This window comes from Hippopotamus amphibius, chromosome 6, assembly GCF_030028045.1.
Source record: "Hippopotamus amphibius kiboko isolate mHipAmp2 chromosome 6, mHipAmp2.hap2, whole genome shotgun sequence".
NCBI classification, from domain to species: domain Eukaryota; kingdom Metazoa; phylum Chordata; class Mammalia; order Artiodactyla; family Hippopotamidae; genus Hippopotamus; species Hippopotamus amphibius.
In genome coordinates this window covers 118,459,921-118,480,553 of record NC_080191.1, presented here as the reverse complement: position 1 = coordinate 118,480,553, position 20,633 = coordinate 118,459,921, and the positions used below count along the sequence as shown (strand labels likewise).

Below are 20,633 nucleotides of genomic sequence, written 5' to 3'. Positions count from 1 at the left end.
GACTGAGTACTTCTGTGATTCCATTTTATCTCCTTTACTGTCTTATTAGCTGTATCTCTTTGGGTTTTGTTTTGTTGTTTTTTAATGGTTGCTTTAAAATTTACAATATGCATCTTTTAACTTATCACAGTCAATCTTCAATGGATATTGTCCCACTTCATGTGTATTATAAGAGCCTTGCAAGCATATACTTCCATCTTCCCACCCATTCTGTGAGCTGCTGTCATACATTTTATTTTTAAATTAGTTAGAAACAACATAATATATTGTACTATTTTTAATTTTTTTTGGCTACGCCTCGAGGTTTTCAGGATCTTAGTTGCCCCACCAGGGATTGAACCCATGCCCCCTGCAGTGGAAGCACGGAGTCCTAAATACTGGACCACCAGGGAACTGTCTATATTGTACTATTTTTGCTTGAAGAGCCACTTATCTTTTAAGGAGACTTAAAAATAAGAAAAAATCTTTTATATTTTCAATATATTCATCAGTATTTTTTTTATCCTAGCTACACTCAGATCTTTATGTCACCAGGAGTAAAACTCTATCCCATAATAAGAGTATCTCTATTAATGACCAGTTGGTGCACAAACACGCGGTTGTTCCCAAAGGACGGGCAGAGGTAAAATAAATAGCTCAAAATAAGCCCAGTACTAATAAAATGTTTAATTTTTAAAACTTATGCTAATTGGTCAGTAATGTTATCTTAATATAGACCACTAGAACACTGCGGTTCTCACAAAGTGTGGAAGAAGGCATCAGAGCCACCCTGGGGCATTTCAGAAATTTATGGGGGTATCTGGAAATTTCTGGCCATAGTTTTAAACTAGAAAGCACAGTCTTCAATCTTAAAGAAAACCGTATTTCTCAGTATTGTATCTGACTTGTAAATAAAACGGAGAGTATACTTTTTATTAAAAGTTGTTTCATTTTGGAAAATCAGATCAGTGGCACTCATGATATACGGGTCATCAATACTATACCTACATCAGTCCACAGTTTCAGCTCTTGCATTCATACCTCATTAAGTTTTCTAATGCAGTCATGCCTAAGCGCTTACATACTGAAACATTATCTTTCTTTCATATCCCCAAATACATTCCCCTAGTTATTTGCTGAGCATCTATTCTGACTTCTCTTTTAAGCAGCAGAACTCTACAATATATAGGAATTTTTTGCCAACCATGAAAGTTACAACCCTGAAAAAGTTCTGTAATTGGCAAACCATGATCTTATAGAAAAACAGAGTAGAAAACAGAGGGGGGAAGTTATTAAGAAAATCAATAACTAAATGTTATCATCAGCTTGTGTTTCCAATACCAACCAATTCCACTGACATTAAAAACCCTGGTAATAATAATTATGATATGCCTCTCCCTAATTACCTTCTTCGATTATTACAGAAAAACGCTGCTATGATGTATTGGTCTGCTGAAAGCTGATTCTCCCCACAAGTTTTTGAATAGCATTTTCAGAATTCTTGAGCCAAACATTGTACCTTTTAGTCTTCTTCCTTTAGCTCAGCGGTTGAGGCTGGTCTATTTTTCAGGGCCTTATCTCTCTTCTCTGTAAATACCCCTCAGTTTTTCCAAATGGTTTATAGGGGATAAGCAGGAGTATTTTTTGTTTATGAGGACTAAGCTGAATGAAGCTTACTAAGGTTTTAACCAAGTTCTAATACATGATTATAAAATTATGTGATATCGAAGCTTCACTGAGCAAAGCATAGCTGATGAGAGACTGTACATCTAGGCTCCTGCCTCCTTATGGATGGCCTGCTGTTTTCTTAAAGACTTACTTCCCGATTATCAGCTTATAGATCCTAAGCCAGCAGCCTGTCATTTTCTTTCACCTTCTTCCCTTCTCTTAATGTGTTCTGCCTATACTAATGCAGTACATTCATTTATCCAGTAGCTAGCTATCTACTGAGAGTTTGTTTTATGCCAGGTGCCATTCTGGAGGCTCTCTCTATTCTGGAATTCCCAACCCTAACATTTTCCCAGATTTCTCCCCATTCTTCCTAAACTCAGAAATGAGGTGTCCCCACCTTATAAACACAACCCAAATATCTGAAACCATGCCAGAGTAAATGTTCTTATAGACAAAAGCAAACAAAAACTCCTCCAAAACCAATTTTCCAGTTCTCCCAATAGTCTGCAAAAAGGACATGAAGGAGGCAGTTGGTAGTTAAAGAGCAATTGCAGGCTAAAGAGAACAAAATTAATAAAATGGACCAATGTCTAAAGAAAACAATTCTTGCTCTGGCTCTAATAAGTAAAATATATCTATACTAGATAAGGAAGAAGAGATGTTAATGCCCCACAGATAAATTCTATTCAGTTGTTAATATAAAGGGATACCAGAACATCTTTTCTATGAAAGCATTAAAACCGAAAGAAACAATAATCAACACATATACTCATTTTTAGCAGATCTAAGTACACTGTAAGATTTGATTTCAGAGCCAGCCAAATGAAGCTTCTTTCAGTTCCCAGAGTGCAGTTACTGTCTCTCACATTTCCATGTTACCCATACCCTTATACTATTCCCTGGCTAACTTTACTCATCTGTCAGGTCTGAGTTCATATGTCAGTGTCACCCCCCAGGAAGCATGCCCTGACAACTCCCAGGTCTGGGTTTGGTATCCCTCCTAGTGTCCTTTATCATAGCACACTCAATTCTTTTTTAGGATAGAAGTCTGTCTCCTCTTCAGAGGCAAGAAACCAGTCTGACCTGGAAATATCAGAGAAGTTACTATCAATGGATCACAAAACATACCATACAGAAATCCGTATTTTTATAAAATACAAACTCACAACTATCAAGATGGGAGCACAACAAAACTATGCAAGATTTATACATTACTTTGAAGTTTACGAAGCATTCCATATCCATTATTTAATCTTCACCACAACCTTGAGTAATATTAACCCCAGTTTACAGATGAGGAAGCTAAGACTCAGGTTTGGGGCTCTTCCCCACAATAAACTGCAGAGGCAGTCTTAATCCATGTCTTTTATGACAAGTGTTTTTTCCATTACTCCCAGCATCATATCAGGCATTCAGAACAAACTGACTGAAAAGACAAAAGAATTCAGTAAATGTATTTCCTTTTTCCTCCTTTCAATTTACATTTTTATACAAAATAAAAGCATGCCTTTTAGTCAAAGACATCCTTTTGCCAGTAGATCAAAGAAATATAATCTCATGTCCACCAATCTTTAACATTTGGGCAGCGGGGGGGGATGCCCTACTTATACACTACTGAAATTCAACAATTGTTTTTTGGGCTCAACACTTTGCTAGGCTCTATGAAGGATACAAAAGCATCACAAAATGAGATGCCTGGTCTGAAGAGTTTACAACCTTCTTGACAAGACAAAAATAACACTAACAGTATAAGGCTGTGCTATATTATAAATAGTGTGCTTACAGGGCTGAGAAAAGTAGATGGTAAGACAAGCGTAACAGGTTTTGAGGCTATGGTAGGAACTAAGATGAACCTTAGAAAATGGCAAGGATTTGAATAAGTGGATGAGGAGGGCAAAAGGAAGCATACTGGAAATGAATATGGCATATTTCTGGGGCAGTACCAGAAGCCAGGATTGAAAAGAAGGGTCCCTTTAAGGTGGAACATTAAGCATGGAACAAAGAAAAGCAATAGGAAGAAGAGACAACGGGGGGAGGGATTAAAGAGAAATTATGTTTTTGATCAGAAAAAGGACATGAAGGAAGCAATGACAAAGGAAGATAAGCTGACTGTGGAATGGGCTGGAATACAGATAATTCTAGAGTCAAGAGAGGCGACTAAATGGCGGATGCCCTTCCTTTGTGGTCCCGAGAACCCCTGTGCTTATCATCACCATAGCATTCACTAATCAAACTATAGTGAACTACCTCTTTAGTTATCTGACTCCTGCATTAGACTTCTGGATCCCCCCGAGCAGTGACTAATTATTCACTCTTATATACTCCCATACTAGCACAATGCCTACCTAGCACCTGATAGGCACTCAATAAATGTTTGTTAAAAAAAATTACTCAATCCATCCAGGTATCTGATTATATGAGACTGACTAAGTAGCAGCATAGGAATCATGAATAGAGAGGACATTTGAAGGAAGTAGTTAACAAGATGATTTGATAGGTACAGGAAATGTGATATGTGACATGTCTTGAGTGACTACTTCAAGTCTGGGTGCCTGGGTGCAGAGAACACTAGGAAGCTTGGAGAATAAATCCCTTAGCAAGACAAGGATCTATCTTGATTTTATACGTACTGAATTATCTTTGAGATAAGACTATCTGGGTAGAAAACTAAAACGTAAGCCTTGGGGATATTCTGCTCTTTGAGGATGGGAGAAGAGGAGCCAATATTAAGATGTTACAAAAATGCACTTGTCAGGGAACACTTTCAGCTAAAATCTAGCTAGAATCTTAAACCTGCCCACTAATAAATGGACTCAAAATGCACCCACTTTTATATGGAGGTTAACCTTTCTACTTTCTTTCTTTGCTCTGAAGGAGATTAATTTTTAGTGTAGTAGAGAAAAAGGTCTTGAATAAGAAGACATGTACAGTGCCTACTACAGCGTATGTCTAAGTCAGAGTATTACGATTTATGATCAGAGCCAACAGAGAAAGTAAACACCACACTTTGCCATTAAAATAGTAGGAAAAGTAAAAAAATAACTGGAATCTAGACCTGCTGGAGAAACAAAGTCTAAGTCAATCAGGTGTGAGCATATTTATTCCTAAACATTCAAAATATCATAATGTTAACTGAAAAACTAATTGTCATCTAAAAATAGAAAATTATCTTTAAAATCATTGAAGCCTGGAGCCAGAAGCTAAAGATCAATGATGCCATTTTCATTTTGAACCAGCATGACTTTTAGCTTACCTGAAGCAGCTCTTATTTGTATTCTATACATTCCTTCTTGGTCTAATTGGCGTGAAGTAGCCAAAAAGTACAGTAGATACGGAAAACTACAATCTGAGTATAAAGTTTGACCTACCTAAGACTACTCACTTTTCATAAGACAAGAGGAAAAAATACATATTTGTGGGTAGCTACAATAAGGTAAAAGGGTAAACAAAATTATTTGGACTTGGAAAATTACAAACTCACTCACTGCTCTGACGCTGTAATAATAATTATTATGATATTCTTTTTGGAGAATGTGACATCCAAACATCCAAGTACAATAAGTTTCTAATATTCAGCATGGTTAAGGAATGAGATTATTCATATTCCAATCAAAATCACCATTACCATATGTGAAATGCCAATTTTAAAAGAATTAGATAATGGTGATCTACTATTCAAACTAAAGTTATTTTTAACATAAGGCTTTGATTCAGCAAGCACTTGAGACATTTATAGTGAACTTCATTTCAAGTCAACTTAGGCATTTATTGTGTACCTGCTATATATATGTATAAACTGAACAGAACTGAGAATTGACAGTAATTTAGTTTATTCTTATGAACAAATTATCCTGAGGTGTAGATTTTTGGAATGTAGATAGCGTCAAATACAGTTCCAATTTTTATAAACACTAGTTCAGAAATGAGGAGTTGTACTCAACTGCTTTATCAATATATGATTACAAGTCACCTTATAGTCTCCAAAAATGAAAAGTGCAATAAAATAACTGCACTAATAAATGCCAAAATATTTTTACAGTGCATTAATATTTTTAATACATGTAATCATTCCAAAGAACATCAGAAATGTGTTAGAACATTATGAATATGGAAGCATACAGTTAAGTGGCTTATAAATATGAAAAGATATGTATACACATATGCATACAAATATTCAGCTATTTTTGATGTTCAATGTTAATATCACACACATATATAAACAGCTTATATATCTGTACACAAAACTATGTCAATCTGACATAGTAATTTCTGGAAAATCTTGCTACCCTTTTAACCAGCCTAAACTGTTTCAGAATATAAAGTTTTAAACAAGTAACTCTCAGAATCACTCCATTTCACTTGATATTAAGGTCATCTTCATTTACATTTACCTGTAACACTTTTAAAAGTAATAGGACATTTCTTTTGAATTATCCTAAAACTTATCCTTTAATTTAAAATTTCTAAAAGCCAGAGACTTCACTTTATGGGAGCACATGAGAAGAAATGGAGAATGTCTATATTCTACTGGAACCAGAGGTACATATTTTCCTAGAATCAGAAAATGAAGTACCAAAATCATTACCAAAATGAACTTATTTCATCATTACATTAAAATACTTCAGAAGACACTTTTTAAAAATGGATACTTGATGAAAACCACACAATTCTACAGTATCCACAACTGCCTGCCTTAGTTTACCAGAAAGAGCCAATCTAGTTTTCAGGTTTGATTCAACTTTGAAACTACAAAGCGAGCCACATTTGCTTACATCATCTTTTGCCTTTCAACATAGGGAATATCAGCGTAAGGCCAAACAGGGATATCTGTTTGTTTTTCATGGAGAATCACTGATGTAAAAACCAGATTCAGATGCTCTAATTTAGGTATGTTAAAAAAGCACAATGTTTAAGCAGCTTTAACCCAAGGTCTACAAAAACATGTGAACAGTTATTTTTATGCAACTATGAGATTTAACTTGGTTGAGCTAATACCAGAGTAACTTCACCAAAAATATCCTGTAATTGTTTTTTTTTTAAAGAACTTTTATTGAGATACAGTTAACAGACAATAAACAGCATATATTAGAGTGTACAATTTGTTATCCCAATCTCCCAATTCATCCCCAACCCTCCCCACTTTCCCCACTTGGTGACCATGTGTTTGTTCTCTACATCTGTGTCTCCATTTCTGCCTTGCATTTCCTCTCTCATAGTTGTTAGCATTTGCCTTATGTATTGAGGTGCTCCTATATTGGGTGCATAGATATTTATAATTGTTATCTCCTCTTCTTGGATGGCTCCCTTGATCTTTAGGTAATGTCCTTTCTTGTCTCTTGTAACATTTTTTATTTTAAAGTCTATTTTATCTGATGTGACAATTGCTACTCCAGCTTTCTTTTGATTTTCATTTGCGTGGAATATCTTTTTCCATCCCTTCACTTTCAGTCTGTATGTGTCCCTAGGTCTGAAGTGGGTCTCCTGTAGACAGCATATATATGGGTCTTGTTTTTGTATCCCTTCAGCCAGTCTGTGTCTTTTGGTTGGTGCATTTAGTCCATTTACATTCAAGGTAATTATCAACATGGATGTTCCTATTACCATTTTCTTAATTGTCTTGGGTTTGTTTTTGTTTTTGTAGGTCCTTTTCTTATGTTTCCCGCTTAGAGAAGTTCCTTTAGCGTTTGTTGTAGGGCTGGTTTGGTGGTGCTGAATTCTCTTAGCTGTTGCTTGTCTGTAAAGCTTTTGATTTCTCCATCGAATATGAATGAGATCCTTGCTGGGTAGAGTATTCTTGGTTGTAGGTTCTTTCCTTTCATCACTTTAAATATATCATTCCATTCCCTTCTGGCTTGCAGAGTTTCTGCTGAGAAATCAGCTGTTACCCTTATGGGAGTTCCCTTATATGTTATTTGTCATTTTTCCCTTGTTGCTTTTAATAACATTTCTCTGTCTTTCATTTTTGTCAATTTGACTACTATGTGTCTTGGCATGTTTCTCCTTGGGTTTACCCTGCCTGGGACTCTCTGTGCTTCCTGGACTTGGGTAGCTATTTCCTTTCCCATGTAAGGGAAGTTTTCAACTATAATCTCTTCCAATATTTTCTTGGGTCCTTTCTCTCTCTCTTCTCCTTCTGGGACCCCTATAATGCGAATGCTGGCACATTTAACATTGTCCCAGAGGTATCTAAGGCTGTCGTCAGTTCTTTTCATTCTTTTTTCCTTATTCTTTTCTGCATCAGTGATTTTCACCATTCTGTCTTCCAGGTCACTTGTTCACCCTTCTGCCTCAATTAATCTGCTGTTGGTTCCTTCTAGTGTATTTTTCATTTCAGTTATTATGTTGCATATCTCTGTTTGTTTGCTCTTTAATTCTTCTAGGTCTTTGGTAAACTTTTTGATCTTTGCATCCAGTCTTTTTTCAAAGTCCTGGATCATCTTCACCATCATTATTCTGAATTCTTTTTCTGGAAGGGTGCCTATCTCCTCTTCATTTAGTTGTTTTTCTGGGTTTTTATCCTGCCCCTTCATCTGGTACAAAGTCCTCTGCTTTTTCATTTTCTCTTTCTGTGGCTGTGGTTTTCAGTTTCACAAGATGAAATACTGCTGATACTACTTGATACTGCTGTCTGTCCTCTTGTGGAGGAACTGTAATTGTTTTTTGTCAAAGTCATATGCAGATCACCACACTAGAGGAAGCTCAAAATTTGCAATACAGTATAGTTTATCTGATGTACCTACTCTCTGTTGTAGTTGCAAAGGCTGTAGTTTATGACCTACACAGCTGACCTCCCTGTTCTCTCTGCTCATATTTGACTCCTGCCTTACTCCATAACTACTCAGTTACGTATTTGAAACCTTGCTTTTCAGGACCTAATTCTGTTTTCAAACCTTTAATATAATAGGACCATACAAATTTATGCTAAACATTGTACTAGTCACAAAAAAGTTGTCTCTAGGATAACTCCTCATTCTTCAACAATTAAACTTAAGCAGTTCTGATGTTTAATAGTATTCTTCAAAGGCATACTCATTGACTAGGTAAAATGGTCCTTCGTAACTTCAGTTATCTACAAACAAGTTCCCTATATTTATGCATAGGACTATGGCTCTAACTCAGCTGAGTAGATTAGTTCTAGGCCATGATGAAAAGTTATTGTTCATCTTTAATTTTGTTTTTCCTGCTAGTGAAAAATCAGATTAATATTGCTAGAAAAATGATAGACCTCTGGTTGTCTTATAACTAAAGCTAGCCATCAATTCTTTTATGTCTTTCTAATTGGATATTTTGAATTTAAAGCTGATTATTTCAGTGTCTGTCTTTTCCTTCCCTAAAATTAGAAGGCTACCTTTGGTTGTTTACACTCTGTAGTCACCTCCCTTCTACCTGCCTATTTTGGTCTAGTAATGGTCTCTGTATGACTGACTCAATGGTGGCTGAGTAATGTATATTTAAAGAAAAGAGTCGGTCAATTCTCTTTTCCTAAACATCATTTTGGTTCCCTCTTTTCCTCTATCAATATTCTATTTTTCTTGGATTAGACAAGGTTACTTAAAAATAAATGTTAAAAATTTAATTCACTGTTCATTCTCTTGACTATGCACAATTAATTTTCAGACAGTAACACAGTTCAGAAAAGAATTAAGTCAGAAAGAATAATTTTTTCTCTCTGGGGTAAAGAAAGCCTTATCAAATCATACTACACATACCCCTAGAAGGCCATAAAGTGAAAAGATTTTGGGTGATCTGTCCGTTTCAAACTATAAATAGATTTTAGTATTATAAGTAGCAATCACATTTACTAGAATGTGTTATCACTCACATTTTCTTGTCTCAATCAAGAATTCTAGCTCCTCTCCCTCTTCTCCTTCTGTGGGAATTGTTTTATCTCTTTGATATTTTTTGAGTTTTTCTTTCTCTTCTTTGAAAAGAATCATCTTATTTTTAAGGTTGTTTTAAATTAGGGCCAACAGCTACTAACCATGTAAGTGCCAATTTGTGTGTATCCACAACATACCAGGCACTGAATTTTATGTTTCTGACTTAATTCTTAACAACTTGGCAAGATGGGCAGCATTACTCTCCCTTTGCAGATGATAAAGTTGAGGATCGAGGAAATTAAATAACTTGCTAGAGTACTGTACTAGGAAAGGCCTTTAGTAGGAAATATCAGAACCAGGTATTCAACCTGCAGTCGTCCAACTCGAAAGCCCATACTCCTTCCACTCCACTATTCCTCCACACAAACCTTTCTTATCTTCTTAGCTGACAGCTAAGTGTCTGAGACTTGATAATGTTTTAAGAGACACTAAGTTTATCAAACTATAACTTAGTTGGTTTGTAATAATACACTCTTCCCAGTGTTTTTTATGCCTTATTTGATATTTTATCACCTTTTGAGAAGCTACAGTATTTTTTGGTAAATTACAAATTTCTAACAGTGACAATTAACATTTGACTTAGCTACTCATATCAGATACGACTCAAGATACAAGTCTTTCATGCAGAATCCTTGACTGAGAAATTCAGCTTTTCTCCTAAACAACCATAGTAGCAGTAATAATGAAAATAACAACAATACATCATCTATCATTCACTGAACACTTAATAAGTCTGACATTTCCAACTAAAATATTTATTGAGGAATCCTAAGTGATATCTAGGATTATCCACATACAAAGCTATGTCTGGCTTTGTGTGGGGGAGTGTCTGCCTAAGAAAGAATGTCAAACCTATCTCTTCAACTAATTTGTATGTGTAGGTACAAACCAAACTGATTTATTTAACAGATGGCTTTAATACCACTTTTCTTGGTATTAATCAAACTAGACTTAAAGGGGTGACTAAATCATTAAAAAGTCTCCCAATTCAGGGGACAAAGGCAAAGTTAACAAGAAAACAAGAAATATCATCTCTTGTTTCTGTAAACTAAGATGTGAAGAGAAGGTATCGTATCCTAGGTGGGTCTCCATCCAGCTCCTTACCTTCCCATCTAGCTCAATTTCAATAGTCAAGCAGCCTTACCTAGTTATCTTGCCTCTACTTTACAAATACACACCCCCAAGACATCCCTTCCATAGAGCCTTTTTTTTTTTTTTGGTGTGTGTGTGTGGGGCATTGAATTAGAATTACAGTCAGTAGCAATTTCCAAAAACAAAGCATCCTAGCTTTGCCATGGTTGAGCAAGAGTTCAACTAAAGATGCTATCTTGCTGGTAACACTAACAGGGTAAGAAGAAGACAGGGACTCATCTGTGCCCTCTCTGCTATCCCAAATATATCTCATCCTGGCCTTTTTTTTTGGGTCCTCCTTCCGCAGGACACAGCTTAGCCCTGTGGGTGCTCCATGTTTCCCAATCCTATGAGTCATCTTAGGCTAGACCTTCTTTCTTAGAAGTAATGTGATAAGAGCATGAAAATCTGCTCTTAGGAGAGAGAATTCATCTTTCAATCATTTGCAATCTATCACACTTGTCACACGTAATTTTTTTTTTAAGTATAAATCACCTCGTGTATGTTGCTTAAAAATGTTTCCTCTCATTAAACATGAGGCAATTGGGGAGAAAAGAAGGGCATTTATGTTATCAAGAGTTTATTTAAATTTTCTAATGACTGCTTTCTAAATTCTTATATTTAAAACATCACTAGGAAATTCAAACCTTAGAGACAGTCAGTGAGTTAACCAAAAACAAAACAAAACAAAACCAAACCTGATGACCTATTCTCCCACCCCCTTTCCAATTACAAAGATCATCAATTTTACTCCCTTGCTTTTGCTGAATATTAAAGCCACAAAAGCATTCTCCAAAGTAAACATTTTTTTAAAAATGTAAAACAAGTATTCTACAAAAAATGAGGCTAACCACGTCAGTTAACTATCCAACAGACAACTCTTTACAGTACCATATTAAAGTCATGAATATCAAGGGGTCTTTCCAAAACAGAAGAAAAAAGTTATAACCCTGCATTTTCAGAATTATAATACTTGACAGATTCAAACATGAAACAAACAAGACTTTTTGATAGACTCTTAAATACATACTACTTACATGACACCTTGTAGAACTTTCTGGGGATCAGGGTCAAATAGCCTGTCAACATAGTGCCGACTGCTAGCTGTTACTTCCTAGAAAGTGGGGGGAAAAATTATGACATCTGAAGCCATGCAAATCACAAATTCACAGTATCACCCATAACATCAAATAGCTATATAATCTAACTTAAGGTAGAAGCATTAGAATTTTTATAAATACTTAAATCAATCTGAGAAAATCTTGTGACAAGATAAATAATAAGATGGGGAAGAAAGAGATACCCAATTCTCACTAAAAACATAACTAGACAGTGGGAACTTTGTGGTGAGCCCTGCAAGCTTTGCCAATAGAATAACGGGGCATAAGTATTAAGAAACAAGCTAAGTTTCTTAATTAACTGTTGGATGTCACCTACATACGAAAAAAAGATAGGAATGTTGCTTCTGTTTATACCCACTGAAGGGAGGGAAAATCTGGTTCTAGGCAAGGAGAAAAGGGTAAGAACTTCATGAAAAGTTTATGAAGGTTAGTCCTGGTGCAAGAGGAAGACCCTCAGAGTGATGCAGAGGAACTATATTGCAAGGAAGCAAAGTAAAAAATAAAAATTAATATAAAGGAGTTGTCACTTCCTGTGAGGGAAAAAAAATTAAGAATTAGGGTGATTTATCAGGTCCAAAAGAGTTACCCTGTGTGAACTGGCGAAAGCTGGGCTGACAAGGGGGTCAGAGTATGAAGAGCAAGGGACGCACTTACCTCCTTTTATTTGTATTTTGGGGTTTGCTCTATTATGCTATTTCTTGTAATACTTATTTGGGGGGTATACTTATTTTTTATATTTAATTTTTAATACTTAACATGATTTAAAACAAAGAACATATAAGAAAGAGAAAAAGAATTTTTGTCCCTTGCTGTTTCTTTTGATGCCTGCTGGAATATGCTGCTCATGTACTACCACCCATAAGCAATAACTTATTATAGAGAGGAAGAAACACTTTTCCAGTTTACCCAGAACCCCTGATCAGAAAAGAGTTAACTGCCAAGACACAGTGCCAGCTTAAAATTCTGCGTCTCCAAAAATAACTCTGGAAAAGATCCCATAAACTCAAATTTCCTGATAATATAGCTAATCCAAAATCAAAGTGTATTTTCATATTATGAGCTTGCAACCAAAATATCCTTGTAGGCAACTCAAATACCCACTTTTAATACATACTCCATTTATAAAGAACAAACTGGCAGCAAATAAGCTAAACTGATGAAAATTCTTGTGTCTAATAGGGTACCATTAAGTACTTACTAACAGGGCCTGGTTTCCTCAAAATAACAGAATCACAGTTAGAAGGACTCTTAATTGTCTCTCTCAAACCCTTGGTTAACAAATGATGGCTGATCTTTACCCAGATGTCAGATTGTCAAATATTAAGTAGGGATGCAAACATCTGTACAAATATATCAAGAAATAATATACTCAAGAGCAAAATCCAGGGTAAAACTGAAAACAGTATTCCTATAACACAAACAGATATGTCTTATCACTCCATTTAAGCACATGTACTTTCCTGGCTTTGCAGCAACATGGTAAGTTCTGAGAACTTCAGACTCTTAGACTCCCTCTTAGGTAAGAACGGATCTTTGATTTTATTGTTTCTCTCCACACACTCTCCCACAGCTCTACATCTCTTGCCTCTCAATGTGATTTTTAAAAGAGTACTTGGGTTTAAGACTTGTATTTTAAACAACATAAATTTCTCCCATTAATAGCAACTCTACTGCTCTATGCCTGGTTCATTCGATTTAACAAGCACTGCGTACCTACTATACACAAGGCATTGAGGAAGGCATTAAAGAGCAAAAAAAGTTAAAAAAAAAAAAAGGTATGGTCTCTCCACTCAAGAATTCATATTCTACTGTAACTGTGTTTACACGTTTACATTCCCTACTAGAATACAAAACAGAAATATATACACATAAAGGCAGCACTGAGGAGGGAGTTAATAAACTGGGAGAATCAGTGAGGACTTCTGAGAGGAGTTGGTTTTGGAAAATGAATAAGGGTGCACAAGAATAGACAAAGAAAGAATCAGGGTCACAACCACAAGCCATAAGGCATGTGCAGCCAACACACAAATACCATCAGCAAGTATACCAGTTGCTGATATTGAAAAATAAGGGAGGAAGGTAGAAAGGCAACCATAGAATATAAAACACAAAAGACTAACCAATAGGTAGCCAATAATGGAAGTGTTCAGACTGCCTTTTGGTTACAGTTCTATGGTAGGTGCCAAAGAAAATACAAGAGGATGTTAAGGTAGAAGAGTGCACTTAAAGAGCTTACATCTATAAAGGGGTCAGTCATATGTACAAAAAATAATCCTCTAAGCTGCCTAGGTAGCAGCAAGCTGAGAGGATATAGTCACTTGTTCAATCTGATTTTACTCTATGCTTTTGCTTAACAAATTCACTTAGTTGTTTGTCATTTCTCATATTTCACTGCTTTCCTTTGTAGATCAGGCCATCTCTCATCTTTCAAAGAGCAACCTGGAAACATAAGACTTTGAAAGAGAAGGCAATTGATACAGATATTAAATAAATTGGTCAGAGAAAACTTCTCTAAGAAGGTGACACTTGAGCAAAGACTTGAAAAAGGTCAAGGAGTAAGTCATGCAGCTATCTGGGAGCAAAGCTTTTTAAGCAAAGAGAAAAACAAATGCAAAGGCTCTGAAATAGCAAGTGTCTCCTGGCATCAAAGAACAGGAGGCCATTACAGCTGGAGCAGAATGAGCAAAGGAGAAAACAGCAGGAGATGAGGTCAGAGAAGAGAGGCCAGATGGTAAGGGGCTGCAGTGTCCAATATGACAGCCACTAGCCTCATATGGCTGTTGGGCATTTGAAATATGGCTAGAAACTGATTTTTAAATATTTAAACTTTAATTAATTAAAATTTAAATTTAAAAACCAATACTGGATTCAGTTATTAGAAAACTTTTAAGAATGTTTAGAATTACTTGGGTATGTGAATCTATTTTCAACTGTAAATTTTATGAAACCTATATACCAATCAAGTACTTCCAACCAAAATTTGACATCAAAATTGTGTAAAATACATACCAGAATTTGAAGACTTGATATAAAAAAGTAAAACGATTTCATTTAATAGTTCCTTACATTGATTACATGTTGAAATAATATTTTGATATACTAGTTTAAATTAGATATATTAAAATTAATTTCATCTGTTTTCTTTTTACTTTTATAGCATGGTTGCTAGAAAATTTAAAATTACATATGTGGCTTGCATTATTTTTCCACTGGACAACACTGATATAGAGCCTTACTGGTCACTGTAAGGATTTTTATTTTTATGATGTGAGTTGGGAAGCCATTAGAAGAATTTTGAGAATGTAGAGACATGAACTGACTTGTTTTATTTATATATATATATATATATTTTTAAAATTGTATTTATTTTGGCTGTGTTGGGTCTCCGTTGCTGCGCACGGGCTTTCTCTAGTTGCGGAGAGCAGGGGCTGCTCTTCATTGCGTAGCACAGGCTCCAGGCGTGTGGACTTCAGCAGTTGTGGCACATGGGCTCAATAGTTGTGGCTTGTGGGCTCTAGAGCACAGGCTCAGTAGTTGTGGCGTGCAGGCTTAGTTGCTCTGCAGCACGTGGGATCTTCCGGGATCAGGGCTTGAACCTATGTCCCCTGCATTGACAGGCGGATTCTTAACCACTATACTACCAGGGAAGCCCCTGACTTGTTTTATAAGGATTTCTCTGGTTGCAATTTAAGAAACAGACAAATGTGTGCAGGGGGCTGGGGAACAGAGCAGGGAGACTAGGGAGCAGGCTATTTCAACAAGCAGAAATGCTGTCATTTTAGAGAGATGATGGAAGCCTGGACTAGGGCAAGAGTTCTGGAGGTAGTAAAAGTCACTTAGATTCCTGATAAATGTTAAAGTTGAAATGACTATCAAACTGGATATGCTGTCAGAATAGATGTGGGGTGTGAAAAAACAGAGGAGCCAAGGATAACACTTAAGGTTTTTGCCTGAGCAACTAGAAAGACTGAGATGCCAGTTAATGAGATGAGAAAGACTGTGGGAGATGCAGGTTTGAGTGAAAAGATCAAAAGTTCAGTTTGGCACATGTTAGGATTGAGAATTTTATTAGCCACCAAAGTGAGAATGTCAAGTTGGCAGCTGAATATATGTCTAGATTTTAGGAGAGAGTTGTGGGTGGGAGATACAAATTAGAGAGTTGACAGGGTATAAACAGGATAAGTTCACTTAGGGAATAACCATGGATAAGGCAAGGCCTGAAGACTGAACTCTGGAGCATCTGAACAAGCAGACCGTATGGAAGGAAGAAATCTAAGAAGCCAGATAGGGTAATGTTTCAAGGAGGGGGTAATCAAATATGCCAAATGCTACAGATGTGTAGCATAAGATAATTACTAAGTCCTGACCAGTGGATTTAGAAACATGGAGGTCATCAGTGATCTTGACAACAACTGTATGGGCAGAGTCATAGGGCCAAAGCCTGCTTGGGGAGGGTTTAAGAAAGAACGGGAAAAGAGGAATTAGAGAAAGTAAATATAGACAACTCTTTCAAGGAGTTTCATCGTAAAGGGGAGTGAAGAAAGACAGTAGTAGCTAGAGGGACAAGTGAGTTCAGGAGAGTATTTTTTTATTTGTTTGTTTTTTGTTTTTAAGATGGAATAAATTAAAGCATACTTATTCAGTGATGCAAATTTTTCCTTTTTTTCTGATAAAGAAAAACATGGTGCATTGGGGTTCGGGGAGAACTTCTGGAACAACGTTCATCAGTAACTGAGAGGCAAGTGGATTTAGTGACCAAGTAGAGCATGGGAAGTACAACAATCAGAAGCAATTATTTAGGTAGATATGGTAGTGGGAGCTTGTGGACATTCTCTCTGATTATCTCTATTTTTTGAAAGTTAAAATGGTGGGGGTAGATGTGAGGGTGGGTGAAGAAAGAAGAGAAGGAATAAGACACTGCATGGGCCAGAAAACATATCAGGACTGCCAGGCAGCACTAACCTTCTTGAGATTCATGATTATGAATTTAAAGTGAGACCAGTCAGCATGGCTGTGTTTTTCTCCAGCAACATTAAAATATACAGAAGTAGGCAAGAATAACAGAGTTGGATTTAACCAGAGGTGGAATTTCACCAGGCAAGGATGACAAAGCCAGAGGAAGGGGCTGGATGAGTTGAGAGTATATGCAAGGTTGTGATTATAAAGTTGGGCCTATTGAAGACCAATGAAAAAGTGGTAGAATTAACAGAATGCAGATAACAGGGAGATTGAAGAAGGGCTGTAGGTGTTCGGGTAGTAGGAGGTGTGGTTTGGGAGGACAGGGGTGGTGGCCAGGATGTGCAAAATTGAGATTATGAAGGGGTTTTAGTTATTGGTAAGGTCAAGGTCTAGGAAATAACCATGAGGACAAATATCTTAAGGTAGGATAGAGGATATCATTGGGGAAGTCTAGAGTTTTAGAAAAATTGTCTACACACATAATGAAATTTCCATAAATTATCACAGAAATAATGCTAGAAAAAGTGAGCATGAGCTAGGAGCTAAAATCTTAACAAAATGAGGGGAATGATCCAGGGGATCTATAGATGACTACAATAAGGTGGAATCTGTTGAGATTCAGAACTGGAATGCTTAGAGACAAGGGAAGAGGGGTCTGAAAAGAGCAATGAGGAGCAATTCTCTATCTCCACCTGGGGGCCTAGAGATATGAAGGGATCTGTGAAGAAAAAGAGCCAACAGCTGAGAAGACTGCAGGAGCGAGCTGAGGAAAAGGGGATCAACAGGTGAAAAGCCCAGTTTCAGTCTAAACGAAAAGATGAAGGAGATGTTCAGAGAAGAGGTTGAGGATAAGGGATATCCAGTGAAAGGAGCGGAAGAGAGGCAAGGGATCTGGATAGAAAGGTAAATGTACAGAAACACGTGCGCATGAGGAAGGACCCTAGGGGCCTTGGCTTCCTGTGGTACTTGATGTAAACAGAGACAAAGAGCTTAATCCTGGTGACCTCAAGGGAAAGAGGGGTGAGGCTGTGATACTGGGGGAGGTGGGGGTGAAGAGAATTTTGGGGCTCTTTCATTCTTGCTAACAACAGTGTGGATGCTGGGGAGGGACAGTTTGATGTGGGCACTAATTTAATCCTGAAATATGAGGAGCACTGGAGTTCCTTCCTCCCTCCTACCATAGCAGCCAAAAGGTTAGGAAAGTGTCTGATGATCTGTCCTCTGAAGACATGGCTTCATGCTCACTTCAAAACACCAATACCCTTTTAAATTACTCTGTAGCTTCTGGCAGCTGTAAGGGATTGTACACACAGTGATCCTCCATCTCCCAACCAATAGAGTAAAGGTGCCAAGCAGGCCGCTAAAGCTCAGGGTACAGTCTGTGCCCATGAAGGAGAGCAATGCTAGCCAGTGTCACACCACAACCTCTGCCTTTTGGCACAAGGCTTCAAACAAATGACCTAGCAAGCCCTCAAAACCTAGCTCTAAACTCATTTTACCCATTCAAAGCTGCAGAAGCCACCACAAATGTATCTATTAAAACCTGTTACATTTTTATGCTTAATAGCACCCCTCCTAATTATATTATGTGAAAATGTACATGGATCCCTTCAAGCAGAAAGTCTGTATAAACCAAATTTGTGAACTAGTGTCAATTCTAAGTACAGCTGAATGTACATATGTACGAATAGGTACTAAACATTAAAGAAAGAAGAGAAGCTAGAAGCAAATTTCTTACTGAAGGAAAACAGAAACAGGTAATGAGCTGTATTCCACTGTGGAGAACGATTATGTGAAAGCAATTTCCCTTTTATTAGGGTAACCGTTTATGATAGGCAGTCTCTGACATGGCCCCAAAGATCCTCACCTTCTGGTATGCAAGCTCTGTACAATGTCTCCCCTTGAGTGAAGACTGGCCATAGTGACTTGATTCTAGCAAGCAGAAAGCAGCAGAGATGATGGGATATCATTGCAGAGCTCCCTCTCTCTGTGTCTATGTCTATGTGTCTGTTTGTCTGTCTCTCCCTCCCTCTCTCTGTCAAAATCCAGCTGCCATGTTGTAAGTTGCCCTATGGAGGAGGCCCACATGGCATGGAACTAAAGGGGAGCCCCTGGCCAAGAGCCAGCAAGGAATTGAGGCCCTCAGTTCAACAGTCCACATGGAACTAAATCCTGCCAATAATGCTGTGAGTGAGCTTGGAAATGGATTCTCCCTCAGTTGAGCCTTCAGGTGAGACAGGTCCTTGTTGACACCCTGACTGCAACCTCACAGGGAACTCTGCAGCAGAGGACATAGCTAAGCCACATCTGAATTCCTGACCTACAGAAACTATGAGATAATAAACATTGTTTTAAACAGCTAAGTTTTGTGGTAATTTGCTACATAACAATAAACAGACAATAAACAGATCTTCAAATTTATTATCCAAACCAGGATAATTTTAAGACTGAAAGAGGGCACTATTAATACTTGTCCCAGAAAAACACACATAGGGACTTCCCTGGTGGCACAGTGGTTAAGAATCTACCTGCCAATGAAGGGGAAATGGGTTTGATCCCTGGTCCGGGGAGATCCCATATGCCGTGGAGCAACTAACTCCGTGTGCCACAACTACTGAGCCTGCACTCTAGAGCTCATGAGCCACAACTGAGCCCTTGTGCCACAACTACTGAAGCCCGCAAATCTAGAGCCCATGCTCTGCAACAAGAGACACCACCACAATGAGAACCCCGTGCACTGCAACGAAGAGTAGCCCCCAGTCACTGCAACTAGAGAAAGCCCACAAGCAGCAATGAAGACCCGGCACAGCCAATAAATTAATTGATTAACTGATTTCTTAAAAAAGGAAAGAAAAAGAAAAACACACATAAATAAAGTGCTGGAGACAAACAGGGCTACATGCTCACCCTACCTTTTATTCCTCTTTAGTGGCACAAAATAAAAGAGGAAAAACTTAGAGATAGCTCAGAAAACTGGTCAGACATACTGAAAAAGCAAACTAGAACAGTCTCTAATTGCCCTTCTGAATAAACTACCCATGATTGGGGTGAACTAAAACCCTGCCTTTTGAAAAAAAATTCCTTGGGAAAGGTTCTGAATGCCAAATTAATAAGTCCCAGACTTGCCATAAATGGGATTTAACTCAAAGATTAGAAGTAAATGTGTTCAACTGAGGTTTTAAAACCTTAAGTGAAACAATGGGTTTATTAGACAATGAGTTAGGATTTAAGTGTTAATAAGAAAATATCGAACTATTTTATTTCATTAAAATCTTGCTCTGTATGTATTTTATTAATATGTTCTTTATTTCTACCACATTCAGGCACTGAGTAGTAGAAAGAACATATGACTTAGCATCAGAAGATGGCTTTGAAAACTAGTTCTGCCACTTAGTAGCTTTGTGACTTAGGGCAAAAATAAAAATTTGAGACTTTCTTCAAGTATAAAATGGTGACATTACCACATAGCTCAGAGTGTGGATCAAATGAGATAACACACAAGAAAAACCCTTGTTAACTGTAAATGAACCACAGAAATGCTGATTTTAGGAAAATTCTATTTTTGTATAAAAAATATAATTGCCTTAACAAGTATACTAATGCTCTTCTCAGTTATTTATATTCATATTTATGATTAAAACCTAATTATTCAGACAGATAACTTTCCTCACCTGATAGGAGCTTTTTTTCTCAGAGCAAGCTAAGTACTTAGCAGGAAATAAATAAGCATGTGAGTGCTGAACTTAAAGATCTAAACTTTCATTATTTGAGATTTAAAAAAACTGTTAAAAATACAGAAAGTAATCCTTAGTGCACTTTTTATTACTAGCTTTCATTATAACTGTAGGTATAACCATGGACTCAGAGAATATAAAAACACAGTTAAGAGGGA

The 20,633-nt window shown here is 37.0% G+C and overlaps 1 protein-coding gene across 3 annotated transcripts in view; it reads right to left on the bottom strand.

Annotated features, from left to right (window-relative positions):
- ARMC8 (armadillo repeat containing 8) overlaps nucleotides 1-20,633 on the bottom strand; it is a 106,758-nt gene that overhangs the window by 73,847 nt on the left and 12,278 nt on the right. The window contains exon 2 of one of the 3 annotated variants that reach the window (XM_057738330.1): nucleotides 11,699-11,775. The exons of 1 other annotated variant lie outside the window; for it this stretch is intronic. In XM_057738330.1, the coding sequence (XP_057594313.1) occupies nucleotides 11,699-11,775 (77 nt within the window). Of the gene's footprint in view, nucleotides 1-11,698; nucleotides 11,776-20,633 lie in introns of those variants that run through there. One more of the 3 variants, XM_057738332.1, reaches the window with a different exon arrangement.